The sequence below is a fragment of the Anopheles funestus genome, chromosome 3RL, assembly GCF_943734845.2.
Source record: "Anopheles funestus chromosome 3RL, idAnoFuneDA-416_04, whole genome shotgun sequence".
Taxonomy (NCBI): domain Eukaryota; kingdom Metazoa; phylum Arthropoda; class Insecta; order Diptera; family Culicidae; genus Anopheles; species Anopheles funestus.
In genome coordinates, this window is record NC_064599.1 from 67,123,507 (window position 1) to 67,138,898 (window position 15,392).

General features: G+C 41.7%; 1 protein-coding gene across 3 annotated transcripts in view; it reads right to left on the bottom strand.

Annotated features, from left to right (window-relative positions):
• LOC125772380 (uncharacterized) overlaps positions 1 to 15,392 on the bottom strand; it is a 72,175-nt gene that overhangs the window by 28,707 nt on the left and 28,076 nt on the right. For 2 of the 3 annotated variants that reach the window (XM_049444041.1, XM_049444040.1), the window contains 7 exons: positions 14,542 to 14,675; positions 12,516 to 12,692; positions 8,616 to 9,722; positions 5,952 to 7,093; positions 5,553 to 5,851; positions 5,345 to 5,476; positions 5,205 to 5,258 (listed from right to left, as the gene is read on the bottom strand). In XM_049444041.1, the coding sequence (XP_049299998.1) occupies positions 5,205 to 5,258; positions 5,345 to 5,476; positions 5,553 to 5,851; positions 5,952 to 7,093; positions 8,616 to 9,722; positions 12,516 to 12,692; positions 14,542 to 14,631 (3,001 nt within the window). In that variant the 5' untranslated portion in view covers positions 14,632 to 14,675. The remainder of the gene's footprint in view (positions 1 to 5,204; positions 5,259 to 5,344; positions 5,477 to 5,552; positions 5,852 to 5,951; positions 7,094 to 8,615; positions 9,723 to 12,515; positions 12,693 to 14,541; positions 14,676 to 15,392) is intronic. The other variant, XM_049444042.1, reaches the window with a different exon arrangement.

Genomic DNA, 15,392 nt, shown 5'->3' on the forward strand with positions numbered 1-15,392 from the left:
GAGTTTGGTGGCGCATGGGGGCCGGTAAAACAACGAGTGAAACGGTCCCGATTTTCACTAAGCAAGATGGATTTTTCACGCATAAACAGCGTACTGTGAAAAACGAAACAAGCACAAAAAACACATCCCGTTAAAGCGACTGAAGGCAGGGCAAAAACGAACACCGTTTCGTTCCGAATGTGTTTATCTTGGGTATGGATTGAGGGAGTTGCTATTATTTTTTTTTTTCGTTGTTGCTAGTTTTCTACACAAAGTTCAAATATGCATGTGCGTGTTTGTGTCCACGATCTTCAAACATGGTCGAAAGTGTACGGCGGCAATTCATGGGGATTTTTTCTTCTCTCTCCGTACTCTTCTCCTCCATTTGCTGTTTCAGCTGATGGAGGAACGGAAATTTTAAAAATAAACCGTCAAACCGTCTCAATCCAAACCTCAACACGCCATTTGGTGATGGGGCAACGTTTCGCATAAGAAAAAAAAAACTTCTCAAACCGTGAAGAAAATGGTTCTTCGTCACGGTTAGACATTTGACAGGATAACAGGAAGCGAAGGGAGGGGGGGGGGGGGTTGTGGTGCGGTAAGTGAAGGCACTACCCCTCGCCTCACTGCAAAGGAATGTTGTGCTGGCAGGGCCAAATATCGGCCAAAAAAGCAGGGAGAAGTGAAAGATTAAAAACAAAACTACTAAAAATCGACAGCCGGACATCGTCGTCTCGTGTTCGCTTGTTCTCTTCAATGAATTATTCATGCGGCAACGCCATTTGGTGACGATATTTAAATGTTTTGAATTTGAATCAACGGTTCAGAAAGAGACAAAAAAAAGTATGCTCAACCAAGAGTTATCGCTTGAAGCTTAAAGTAAAATTCTAAACTTCACAAATCGCTCACTTACTTTATCTTCTACTGTTGCAGCAAGATCACGGGAAGCTCTCGTTACAACTAATTGCAAACGAACTTCATAAACTAAACCGACTCAAATGATTCGGGAACGTCCCGCGTAGTTGGAAACTAACTTCATCGCAATTAATCATTCGCAATGAGAGCAAACCAACCACCCAGCCGCCGGCAATGACGACGATCTTAAATGCAGCTACGTTTTTCCTTGTGACGCTGCCAAACCAATCACCAACACACCATCAACAGTAAGCACACACTGCACACAACGGCCCACTGCACCGTAAAACGCGCACAATGTCGACAAATTGTTGCATTTACTGTTGGTATGAGATTCTGGCTAAACTAAAGCAAAGTATGGCATCCATGGGTGGCACATACTGGTCATATATCTTACAAATCAGCTGGTGTTCTTTGCTTTCATAATGAGGATCAAACGATCTATTAACGTCGTTTATGGGCTGCTTCTTATAAAATCGTCCTTAAACTTTCGGCCATTTTCTATTCCTTCCAGTAGTATATGAGTACAAACATGGCGACAGGTGACGGAAATTTTTTAAGGAACCAACATAGTAACTAAATAACCAGTACGGATAGAATTTCCCTAGAAATTCCAAAATATAAAAATATACTAAAATGAATAAATTTATATACAATAACCAATTCTAATTGCCACAGAAGCTAATGTTAATTGTTATCGCGCCCAACGCTCTACTGCACCAAGTTGTTCATTTCCACATTGATTGCCATAGGTTCGTGGAGCTTGATCATGTCATAAGAATGACACCGAACAACCTAGCTCATAACAATTCTGCCTAGCAGTCTAAACATAACAAAGCACTTGAATTCTCTACTCTTGTCTGTCACGTATAAGAACTAAGAAACATTAAATTCTCATGCTAGAGAAAAAAGGTGGAAAAAAAAGAATCCCCATCTGTTCGCCACACACGGTGATGACATCGAAGCACCTACGCGAATTGTCGCGATAATTCTACGAACTCGGATGAGATGGCGCTGAGACTTCGGGGCAAAGATACGAAAACACATTCTGTATTTCGCGAAATTGTTACCGATCTCTACCATCTCCTTCTCCTTTGCGAAGGTCGGGGTCGAGATATGGTTTGATCAACGAACGACCTTGCGTGAACAAGTATTATTTTGCTTGCTTAATTGCAAAACCATCACAATATGTCTCTTTTTTTTAAACGCCACAATACACCACCACATAAACATTTTTTTATGCACGACAGTTTACTAAATATACATTTCACTGCACACACACACACTACAGATTTAGTATAAACAACACCAATTTATTAAAGAAATATTAAATATATATTTCTTTTCAGGTTTTCACATTGCTTTATATAAAAATTAACCTTTGATTTTGATGTCACCTAATTATCACTATTCTCATATTAATCTCATGATGATTGCGTATATTTCAATATAAAAACAACAAAAAAAACGATCAACGAAACGGTTTCATTCATAGGAAAACCGAACAAAATTCGCACAAAAATACAGCGCGACACAGTGATGTAGCGCGATGTCCGTTCATCATCCGCGTTACCATTCGACTGTTGAATGTGTCTACCGTGCGCTGTCCACACGCAAGTGTCGCGCATTCGTTGGCGCACATTTTGCACCGAGCGCGCACATTTTTACAATGGAGACGCCCGCTGCCATCATCGTTCGTCGTGGGATTACGATACAAAGCGCGATGGATGAGATGAAGTGAGCAGTTCACAAGGGTGGAATTAGTCGCTTTTTTTTATTCGCCTTGTCTTTCCACGCCTGTCAACAAGGGGTGAATTCTCATTGCTATATATTCCGTGGGCCCATGTTTCGAGAGAACAGTGTTCGCCGGTGAGAAACGTTGTGAATCAAGCTACTTCACCGAGCGTTGAAGGCAACGGTGAGTAAGTTTAGCTTTGCGTGAGTGTCTTTCAAGGGGGGAGAGAATGCTCTTTGACACCGCGCATTCAACTGTTTGGCTTCGTGATCGCGGGCCACTCGCGAGTGAATGAGATTGCGTGGAATCCCAGGAAACTGTACGACACAGCACGCTTAAAGGGTCGACGTAAAGAAAAAATAAATACCCTTTTTGTATGCATAGAGCACAAAGCAGAGGAAGAAGTAGCGTTCCATCTTACTGATACCATAATCAATGCAGTAACTACCCTAGGGCCACCTGATAACGGTTCGATGCATTGTACAGAATTTACAATAATTAATGCAATTTTTTTCTTACCGTTAATGTAAATGTTTACGAATAAAACATTGCTTATTAAATAGTATTCAGCAAGCTGTATGCTGCTGAACAAAATGGGGAAAGGAAAAACAATTGAATCTACACGAAGCAAATCGTTTGCCGCGGATTGTAAACCGCACACTTAGCGATTAGTTTCGCGCCCGCTGTGTACACATATCTTTTCACTATCGTTTCACAAGCTGATGATATTGGAATGTCTCGTTGAAAGCACTTGGAAAACAACATCGATCAGCGACAGAGAAAAGGTAAGAGCTACACGCTACACGCACGTGCCGAGCACTTTTTGTTCAGTTAGTCATCAGCAAGCTTTAGGCATTAGAGGTCGAGGATGGCTTGTTCATAACCGATGACGATCATCCTTATTATCAAAAACCACGTTTACGGCGTGACAAATTCGATTCGCTGTTTGCTAACACTAAGAAAGTTAGTACATGTGTACGGCTGAACCAACGCCGATTGCTTGGTATCGCAAGGGAAGGGAAAACAAGTTCCCCGATCGTACCTTCTTCGGAAACATGAAAATGACGTAAACCCTTCTAAGGGGGGTTTGGTCTATAACGCCGCCCTACCACGCATTGAAGCGCATTAAAGAGCTTCGTGCTCAGGTAGTGCGAGTAATTAAACCCGGTGGATGCTCTGCTCGATCGCAGAGCCACGAACCGGTTACAAGTGCAGAGAGAAAATCTATTCCGTTGTGCTGTTGGCGTCAGCCCAGTGGAAATGGAAGTAGCTTTTCCCATAAATACGGACACAGCAAAGCGCACATACACACAACTGAAATAGGAACGAGCCAAAATGGATACCATCTTTGGGCTTCGAGTCTGGGGCAAGTCAATTGAGATTATTATTATGCGTTACGTTTCATAGAGAGTGGCCATCTTGATCAATATTCCCTAGGTGCGTTGTCTCATAAAACAAATTTTGTTTTCGTCTGTCTTCCTTTTCTATATTTTTTAGCCTATCCTTTTTATCACTATCGTTTGATACAATATTTGAGATAGTCGATGATTGTACAACAAATACAGTAAACAAGCTCAAAAATTTAACATGATTTAACAAGATTTTTCCATGCGGTTCGGAGAAAAAAATAAAGATTGTTTTAAATGTTACTCTTGGCTGAGAAGCGCTTCTTTAATAAGCAGGTTATCAGTGGGTTCAATAACTCGACAAACTCTCAGGATAAGACATTTTTCTTCAGGTTAAATGAAAATAATTACTGGTAGCACATAGTCATTAAATTAGTGGAAGTCAACAAAAACAAATGATACTGTGGCAAGAATACGCAAAGATAATTCCAAGTCAATCAGTTCACAAGCTTCCGAGTAATTATAGGTTCTGATGTGTTAAACGTTGTTATGAGATACATACGTTTTTGGATGGAAACTAATTTACTCTTTGAGCCTTAATTGGTTTAATTTGTCGGTAAATTGATTTAAAATCTTTATCACATATTCCTTAAACCAGTAGTCCCCAACCTATGGTCCGCGGACCACTTGTGGTCCGTGGGTTAAGTAGAAGTGGTCCGCGGAAGAAATTTTCGGTCGTTGGACCGATTATTTTAATACGTATTGTTTACCATTTCAAGCGTTTTTACGTCACGAAATCGTTCTACACCCCTCGATGTGTCAGATTGCGGACAATTACATTTTTTGCTAATGTTTTATTTAAAAAAATCCGTTCTTAGATGTCTCATGTGGGCCGCGATATACTTATGTCGAACAAAAAGTGGTCCGCGGTACTAAAAAGGTTGGGGAGCACTGCCTTAAACCTCAAACTTCGAGAGAATGCAATAGAAAATTGATATTTTTGAATTTGCTGACTGTATATCTTCCATTAAGGAAAGATATATTTTTAAAGGTCCTTAAAAACGATCATTTGATAATGATGAACGCATTATCGCAACATTTATAACACACCATAGTTATTTCATATGAAGGATCCATAAACACGTTTCCAGAGCTTGACAAATTTTGTTACATTTTAAAACATATACATATAAATGATGTGGCAAGCATCCTAGAATAATTTTACTCACCACTAATAGTTGTGTCGTCTGCTGTCGCATCATCATCATGTCGGCGAGATTTATCTACAAATGCGATCAGAAAATCAACGTGTCAGTAAATATTCCATTTCGCACACAATCACAGGTTGGCTTGCTCTGTTCATCCTTACCTTGATGGTGATTACGGCTTGAGATTTTCTCCATGAGTTTGGTGATTTTGCTGTCGTTCTTCTGTATCGCCGGTCCAGGACAGCATTCGGTCAGATCTTTTGCACAAGCCCGGTGGATGTTCAACTCGCAGTCTAAAATGATTACAACCCCAAAAAAAATCTCAATTACACACCCTCAAACGTCTCTTTAATTCTTCAAGATACGTACTAGTGCAATGGTAGCCCTGTGGGCTAACACCCCAGAGAATGTTTTGACAGTGATTGCAACGGGTCACTTCGTAGTACGGCTGCAGGTGCAGGTTGTGACCAAGGATCGTTTGCTTTCGGTTCTTGGTCATGAGCCGACTTTTGAAGCTTTTCTCGCGGCTAACGAAGTGGTGTACCTTGTCGATCGGTCCGCCGGGATTGCAGCGGGTAACGAAAAACCGCATCAGTACGGTCGACAGAGCCGAACATAAGGCCGACTTCTTTGGATCTTCCTTCGGAGATTCGCGCTCGAGGTCATCACTGCACAATAACATCAAAAAAACCGAAAACGAAATTTTAAGAGAAAACCATTAGATAAAGTACACTGATACGAATACGGACGAATTTTCCGCATACTTACAGATACTGTTGCAGCTTGGGCAGCAGTGTTTCGTCGATGATTCGCTGCTCCTTCACCTTGTCACCTTTGGCCATTTGCAGCTGCTGATCGTTCGGTCCGTACATCGTGCCGAGGCCAGCGGTGCGCTTCGTCTGAAATTGCTGCAACTGTTGGTTGATGGTTTCCTTCGCTTTCAGCCGGCTACGCCAGAACACCATGCGCAGTATTTCCGCTTTGTCGTTCTCCTTCTGCAGCACGTCGTCGATGTCGCGTGCCAGCGCTTCGTCCACGTTCGCGCACAGCAGCGGCGCACCCGGTACCAGGAATGTCGAATGTATTTCGTACGCCCACTTGCGCATATCCTTAACACTGCCTTCCTTGTACAGCATCGTTATCAGATAGAACAGCAACGCTGCTGGGTCGGAGTTGGTAAGCACAAAGTTAAGAAACACCGCCAAATAAACGGACTTTTCCGCCTCGAGCAGTTGCGTCAGCGAACGGAATGGGCTGTTTTCTTCGATGAAGCTTTCCTGGTCCGAGATGTCGTCGTCCTCCATCGAGATGATCGGTTTTTGGGCGACGTTTGCCTGTGCTGCGACGATGCTTCCCGGCACGGTACCACCGGTACCCGCATTCGTACCACCGACCGGTGACTGTCCATGGTGGTGACCATGGTAGGAGGCTGCCATATGATTTCCTCCATTATTGTTGTTGTTGTTAATGTTGTTAAAATTGTTGTTGCCAGCCGGGTTGGTGGCCGTGGTGGTGCCATTGTTTCCGGTGCTGTGGTGATTGTTATTAATGCTACTGAGAGGGTTTGCAATTGCCAGATCACCGGCAGTGGTATGCTCATGGTGATGCAGATGACCACCATGCTGATGATGCGGGTGTTGATGGTGATGGCCACCACCACCCGGACTACCACTGCCGGTCATCGATGTGCTCAGGTACGGTGGAGGTGGTGTGCCCGGTGGCGTTATCTCCGAACGCTTGTCCCATGAGTCGGACGATGTTTTGTGATGACGATAGCCGTGATGATGGTGATCGCCCACCATACCGAAATCCTTCGAACCGATATTTTCCGGAGACGACACGATCCGTCGATGCTTTTTGTTGATGGATTGATTTACGCCTGCTGCCGCCGCTGCCGATTGATTCATCGCCTGACGGAACACGATGAAATAAAGTAGGCAATATTAATACACAGATACTACATTGGCACAGGGACTGTTGTCAGCATAGCAGGATCGATTTATTCAACTACAATTACTTATTCGGGGAAAGGGAAATAGTTTCATACACTTGCCCAAGGTAACCCACGGCATTTTTATACAAAAAAGCGAAGAGCACGGAACGGCATCCCGTAATAAGGAAATACGCACCAAACGGAACACAATTAAAATGTCAAAAAAGCGCAATCTACTGGGAACTTGATGCAAAACTTTCATCCAAATATTATATTCTACTGTTATTGAACAAAACATGCGATTTTTTTAACATGAAAATAAATTAAACATTCAAGCGTTATTTTGTAAACTACATCATGAAAAATCAGTCATACGAACAGCCATGCCTTTTTGTTAATTTACGTACAAATAACTACGTTTCTACAAGCTTCAATTGTAACCAAAAACCCAAAACGCACCTCGTCAAACTTAAAATAATAAAAATGAATAGTTTTTATTTATTTGACCTTAAAATCCTGAATGGTTGTTGCTCTACACCAGGGGAGAGGCATAAAGAGTCGAAGCTTCAAAATTCGTCGAAGATTCCAACAATTACACACGCATAATTTCATCTGCACACATACGATCGCAAACAATAAGATTAATTCAATATAGACAAAACACCATAACAAACTTAAAACCCCATAATGTACAAAAGAATTTTGTTGGAAAAGAAAATCAGGTAGACAGTAAATAAAAAAAAATACAAAACCAAACGAAAAACGAAGCAGAAAACTATATACAATAGAGAAGAAAACAAACACTTAAGGGGGAGACTGCGATCGGGGTAGATCAATGTACAGCACCAGGGATGCAGGGATTATTGGGGAAATATTCAGTAGGATAGAATATGACGGAAAAAAGTAAAAACAAAGGGACAGTTGTCCGACAGTTACAGACAGAACAGCATCAACTCGATAGGAATTGTTTTCGTTGTTGGGTTAAAGCAGAAATACTTATACGGCCCCGTAAGCTGTAAGTGTATGAAAAGCGATGGAATAGTTTCTAAATGGTCACATCGGTACCGGTTACTAGGTGGTGTTATGGCGTAACGCGCCTCGACCTGATAGGCGTACGCGTAACGCAAGGAGAGATTGATTGATCTTGTTGCTTCTTAACATCGTATTTAACTTTTCACTACCGGACAAAAGGTGCTACACAGGTAAGAGGCACAGACTAAGGCACAACGTGTGAGTTGGAGTGGTAGGCGTGTGTACTTAGTGCCAGCATATAGACAAAAAAGGAGGGAATTTTGTTTAGTTGTGGATAGTTTGTTCACTGTACAAATGTGTTTAGTATCTCTAGTGAGTCGTACTCCTGTTGCGGGAACAATGTCCCTTAAACCCATCTATTCCATTCTCCACAGCGTATCTTCTCTGCGTTACTTATTGTACGTTTCTTCAGCACTTGACTTTTTTCACACTCTCTCTCTCTCTGTCTTTCTGTTTCTATTACTTACGGTGGTTTGCTGATGCTGCTGCATCTGGTGCACTATGTTCGGTCGATAGGAAAGCGGAAAGGCAGCAGTCATATTGTCCCGCACCGGCGTACAGGTCGTTATGAGCGGATAGTTCATCAGCGTATTGATACTGTTCGGTGGTGGACGCAGCTCGATGGAGCCCCGATGGCCGCCAACACTGTTGCCGTTGTTATTGCCATTGGGTGTGCCGGCGCCCGCAGTACTGTTGGTGCAATTGCTACCAGCGTTGTTGTCGCTGTTCATAATGAGATTCTGGTTCACCACCTCCAGCATACCGGGTTGCCGTGGAGGTAAGGGTGGTGGTTCCGCCTGTAGCTCCGTGGTGCTTGTTGCCGTGGCCACATTTCCATCCCCTAACGGTGGTGACTCCTTTGCTATATTGTTGTTAGCATTATTGTTTTTCTGGTTGTTGTTGCTTTGCGTGCTACCGCCATTCTTTTTCTTGCCTCGCGACGATTTGCCACCGCCGCTTGCTTTCGAGCTGGCTGAACCGGAAGATCCAGCCGAATGCAGACTGGTCGTATCCTGCGCTACGAGCTGATGGTCCAGATCGGATACAAGGATGTTACGGCGCGACCCGACCAGCATCATATCTACCGTATCTTCGGACTTTTTTGGAATGTTGTTACGTTGCGGCAATGGAGGCGGTATGTCCGATGAATTCTGCTGCTGATGTTTACCACTACCGCCAAAGTGGCCACTCCGATTCATGTGATGCGCATGATGATTGCCGTGCAGATGATGATGGTGATGGTGATCGGCTGCGCTGCTCGCGCTATACTTCTTCGTCTTGGTGGGCGTACCGCCGGAACTGCCGGACGTCGTTAATCCACTACCGAACGGACCATCGGTCGGGCTAAGGCACTCGGGTGAACCGAACAGGGTTGCCGCCGTCGGGGAACTTATCTCTTTGGAGTCGACCGATTTCTTCTTCGTGCCCAGGCTCAGCGACGATAGCGAGCGCGGAAAGCGCGACAGAAAGGCGGGCGTGGTGGAGGTGGTGGTCCCACTGTTTGGGAGCTGCGGCTGCGGAAACAAGGGCGATGAGCTGAGCGACGAGGGGCTGAACGCCGGATACGAGCCGGGCTGTGGTTGAGAGGAACAGGTGAGGCGTTGCATCACACCGTAACAACAAAGGGTAGCGGGTGCGCATTGTTGGGATGCGATGCATCCGATGGAGCCAAACCGCGCCCATTTGGTGAATGAATGAGCGAATGAGTTTTGGGAAAGCGAGCAAGAAATTAAAGGATACGAAGGATTGTGGAATAGAAAGGGATTGAGTTTTGGACGATGTGTGTGTGTTTTTTTTTTACAGATTCATTCATTCAGTATAGCGACCCAAAAATAAAGAAGGAAATTAAATATTTGTATTAGAACTCCGCGAAACCAAATGAGATAATCAAAGATGGTGATAGTGATGACACAAAGGTGCGCGCAAGTTTGTTGCGAGAGAAATAGTGTAAAGAAATAGAAAAACAACCGATAACAAAAGACACCACGGATAGCATATATTGTTAAGGAGGAAGACATTTCAATTACAATTCCTTAAAATCACCTAAAAATCAAATCGAAACGATATCCTTTGGTAAAGGATATCTTATACAAGAAAGTGAACGAGGGACTTATGACAACATAAGTCACGCGATACTTAACACAATTTGAGAATGAAATACAAATGTAGGGAGAAATAACATCACAACATCAACTTTAGTAACTCGCACCTCTTTCTAAACGTCTTGATATAGCTGAAGGAAAGGAAATCAGTACCAGATACAGTACAACTCCAGTATATTTATAACAATAAAGTTATCGAACAACAAATTTGCATTGTAACTATGAAAAATAATCATTGAAAATATTTAAATATTTATTTAATCAAATTATAATTTGGATGTCCAATCATAATTTTTTGGATGAACGGGGTCATGAGCGGAATTTCGGATTTGAGATATAGTTACGTGTTCGATGGTCCAAAAGTCAGAGAGCGCATTTTATTCCTACTTTCCTAGTTGCACATAAATTCTTAGTCTTCGTTCTAACGACGAAGGGTCCACGACGGGTCTGGTTTATGCACGCGGACCGATCGTTCTTTTTCCCTACTTGCATGCAATATGCATATGGCATAAATGCTTATGGTTGCGGTGAGCCGCTACAATCTAATTTACTATTGTATATAAAAAATGCATAAAAATTTAATCAAACACAAAGAAGAAAAAGAAAACATTCCGAAACAAAAATAAAAAATAAAATAAAAAAAACAGTAGCATAATCAACGTCGTTTGTAACTCTTTTTCTACTTGATAAACCAATAAAGTGAAAATATTGCGAAAATTCTACTAATATACGTACATATTAAAAACCGTTCCGAAACGAGGAGCAAAACAAACACCTACGAGCATTCGTTCGCAATAAAAAAAACCATCGAATACATACGGGGAAGGAAATACAAAACTGCAAAACTTGATAAACATTTGGCCGCACAAAATATACGATAAAATGCAGATAATAACTGATACAACTTCGCAGGGAGGTGAGATGAATAACACGGGTCGAGCACCAAACAAACATAAAAAAAATGTAAGCAAAGCAAACATAAATTTGTAATTCCCCTGTAAAGGTTGTTGGGCGTTTATCAGTCTTGACACTTAGAAAATGTAAAGAGAAACATAAATCCGACACGGTTGACCTTTCAAGGAAAGCTTCAGAAAAAAAATCTACGGGTTGGACGCCTTTTTGCAGGCGAAGAATTTGTTGCATTTGCACGATGCACAATTTGTGTGGAGTTTTGTGTGAGTGGGTCATATTTTTCATTTCGAATGAAAAACGATTGTCTTCCCATGTATGGAATGTTGCTGTGCGTATGATGTGCCGTAAACTGCCATCATGCATTTTGATGAACCGTGGTGTTAATTTATGACACTTAGAGATGAGAGCATTAAAGCTGCGACAGAGATTTCGCTGTTATGTTGTTGCAATCCAAACGAGTTGCGCCGTAATGGAAAATGGTTTTTTGATTAAAACACACAAAACAGAGAGTACACCAATCGTGCCGAATGGGATGTTAACTTTTCAAATAATTACCAAAAAGCCCTTCCATGTTGTAATGTCACCCATGAATGGTGTGGGGTTAATTTGCAGTGATTGGTTATTGCAGTGGCATTTCGTTCGAAGTTTCGCCAAAAAGTACATAAATGCACCATCCTAGTATATACTTAACATCGAGGCAACATATACGCTTATACACAGAACACATGAACAGCAACGTATTGTAAATGCTTATTTTCCATTTAAATCTTATCTTGATAAACGACGAAGAAGTAATCGCATCTGTATGGAAACAAAAAAAAACCATCTCACACGACCCGCGCTAGCACCATTTAACACTAAACGGGTGCTATAGCATAACAAATCGGTGTAAAAAAAATCAAACACCCAGCAAAACAGAAAAGAAAAACACCTTCACCACAAATACAAACCACACACTCAGTGGGGAAAATAGCCTCCCATCTAATGGTGCAACAAAACTGTGTTACAGAAGAGGGAAGAGCTTTACAAACTGTATGTAGAACCATTTCCGCATCGGGGAAACTTTACCGTAATAGCAAACATATCTCCTTCAGCCACGAATGAATATAGCAAATATTCAGATAAACAACATAAAACAAAAGAACCATAAAGTGATTGTGCGAATAAAACAAAAAAAAAACAAAACACTCCACAACCTCTATGTGATTCCCAGAGTGATGAACCCAGAGAGATTTGTTGTGCACGATAGGAAGAAATTATTAAACCATAAAGGGAAAGAAAAGAATGTGTCCTTCTGAACACTTCATATAAACGCTACATGTTGATACTAGGGAGAAGGAAAAAAAATGTTACCTCGCCAACCATTTGTTGCAGTTCCTTTTCCAGCTTCTGGATCGTCGCATCGGCACGGGCAACTTCCACGCGCGGTTTGTTGCTTGCGATTAGATTATCACGGTTTTTCTTCACCTGATCGAGCATTAACTGTAGCGTGTTCATTTTGTGCACTTCCATCTCCCGTTGCTTTACACACTAAAAGGAAAAGGAGAAGAGAAATGTTATATTGTTGGGTGAATGTGAATGAATCTTTAAACCTGAATGATTTAGACGGAGATTTGTGAATCTTTGAACTAGAGAAATTTCAAATATCCATTAATCTTTGAAGGTTCATGAAACTGACGATCAATTATCAATCGATCTTTGAAGATGTCTGAAAAATCCCAATTTCCAAAGATTCAGAGTAATTTCAGTATTGTCAGTCTTCACGTATGTATATTCAATCTTCACAGGCATTCACGCAAACAAACGGACACAATGTTTTACTGTACAACCCACAAAATAAAGATGCATAAAATCATGACATTTTCCAAGATTTTGAAGTAGTTTTGTTTGGATCTAGATCAAATCAATGAATCTTAATGACTCTTCAAAAAAAAAACTCTGAATCTCATAAGACAGTCTAATGTTAGTATTATCAAAGGACTATAAGTTAAATTACTTATTTGAACTAAAATCTATTTCTATCTTCATGAGTTTTTTAAATACATCAATTTATGTTTAGACATTCGAAAGAGGTCTTTCGAGGTTTATGCATCTTTCGTGAGTCTGATTCTAATGTTCTAATTCTGATTCAATTCAAAGACTCTGATTGTGAGTCTGCCTTCTAAGATTCCAAAATCTTTTGAGATACACTTTTGAGAATCGACTCAAGATTCAAATTACTCATCACTGAAGATTAATACTATTACTTCTTCTCAGAAGACCAATTAAGATGTATAAAACACAGGAATACAATATGAGATATTGTTATTGGTTTGTTTTTATAAAAGACTTTAAGCAGGGCGTCTAATCTTTTTATCAGCAATTCGATTGGTTTTTTTTATTTTAAAGCCGTACATCGTTCCCTTTTGCTAAAAGGATCAACGAAGCAGACAACCCTTTAATCCTTTTGTCTTATCATTTGACCCCTTTTTATTTTAACCACACGGATGTGATATGATAAATATGGAAAGTTAACTAACCTCTAACGTGTGGTGCAAAATTCCATGGCTAGGAAAAATTGGGAGGAAAATCCCGAAATAACACAATTCAATAACGCGATCACATACACATACACACCATCCAGCATTTACACCATCGCCATGAATAGTATGAAAGGGGAGGTGGGGGTGTTGTGATGGATCCGTTTTGGAAGCGACCAGAAATAATGTGATGAAGAAATTAGCATCTCCAACCGAATGCAAAAACCCCCGTAAAATGTCTCCCTCCCACCAACACCGGGTAATCCCGGTTGCGAGCGGGACGCAGTGATGGTAGCATTCTGGCAAAAAAAAAATCGTTTCCCTATCGTTTTTGGTTCGTTTGCAACAACCACGGGTGCAGAAGCGATGGTGTGGGGGGCAAGCAGTCAACAGCATACGCTGTGTGGTTGGGCAAAGATTGGAAATATTTTTAGACCGATCGAAAGGAAAACGGCTACCACCCTTGCTGTCGAGCCGGCTTCCTCCTCAGAAAGATGCTCTCTCCCGATGATCTTGACATTTTTCGATCGATGATGGAGTAAATTCGTGGAAAAATAAACGACGGACCAGCCGGTGTGTGAGCGAGTGAAATAAATGGTCGGGAAATGCGGGAAAATTGGTTGTGGTTCGCATAAAATAAACGGTACACAGGAAGATGAAAATACCAAAAACTAGACAAAATTGCCTTGGGCAAGCTTGGAATCAAATTAATTACTGCTGAAATGTTGCAAACTTCATTCTTGTGTTTTTGCACTTAATTAAGTTGAAGCCCCAGCCACATATCTGCTGGTGAATGCAATTCGCTCCTTCCTCTTTGGAGTGCATTGAAACGTCCCGCGACTTGCAACAGTGTTACTTACATCAACGGGCTGTGGAGCGGTGATGCTGTTCCGTTGCGCAACCGGCGTCATCGGCGCGATGGAGTTGGTCGATGGCGATGGTCGCTGCATTCTGTTGCTGCCACGCTGTACGGTTAGCTCAACGACGTCCGTTGCTGCAAGCAATGAAAGAACCAAAATAACAAGTTTTTACTATGCGGTACACCACAACTGATCAATGAAAATGAGTGCGTACGGGGATGGTACAGTGAAGGGGAGAGAGAGAGAGAGAGGGAAAGTTTCTACTATCTTGCAAGGAAAGGGAATCAAATCACGGACGGGCAATCACACACCCAACATGCCCCAATAGCGGCATGTTGTACATATTATGTGTGAAGCCAGTGACAATTTTCACTTTATTGAAACGCATTACTTGATAAAGTGTTTTGTCGACTGCATAAGAGTACAAATTGAAACTCCACCAAGCGGATGGTGTGGAGTGGTAACTGGTTTATCGTTGGTGGAAAATGGGAACATGGTTTCTGCAAACCAGATCCACACTCACACACCATACTAATGTGGTGAGTGAAATGTGCAGTTAGTACTAGCCACGATCGATTGTTTACATTTCCCCACCCCCCATTCGCTTGTTTCCATTCCAGCGGGGAATGTTCAACTTTTCCCGCTCGTTTAAAGCGAGAGGAATGAAAAAATGAATCGGAAATCGGAACTGAGGCTAAATGTGTGAATAACATCCAATTCAATCAAGCAACGTCTTATAGAACGAGGGAAAAGTTAATTAAGCGCAAAATTGTAATGAAAATAAAAATGGATGAATTTGTTTGAAAAAGTTTTCGTACTCCAGTTGTTAAACTTGGAACCTTTTCTAGATA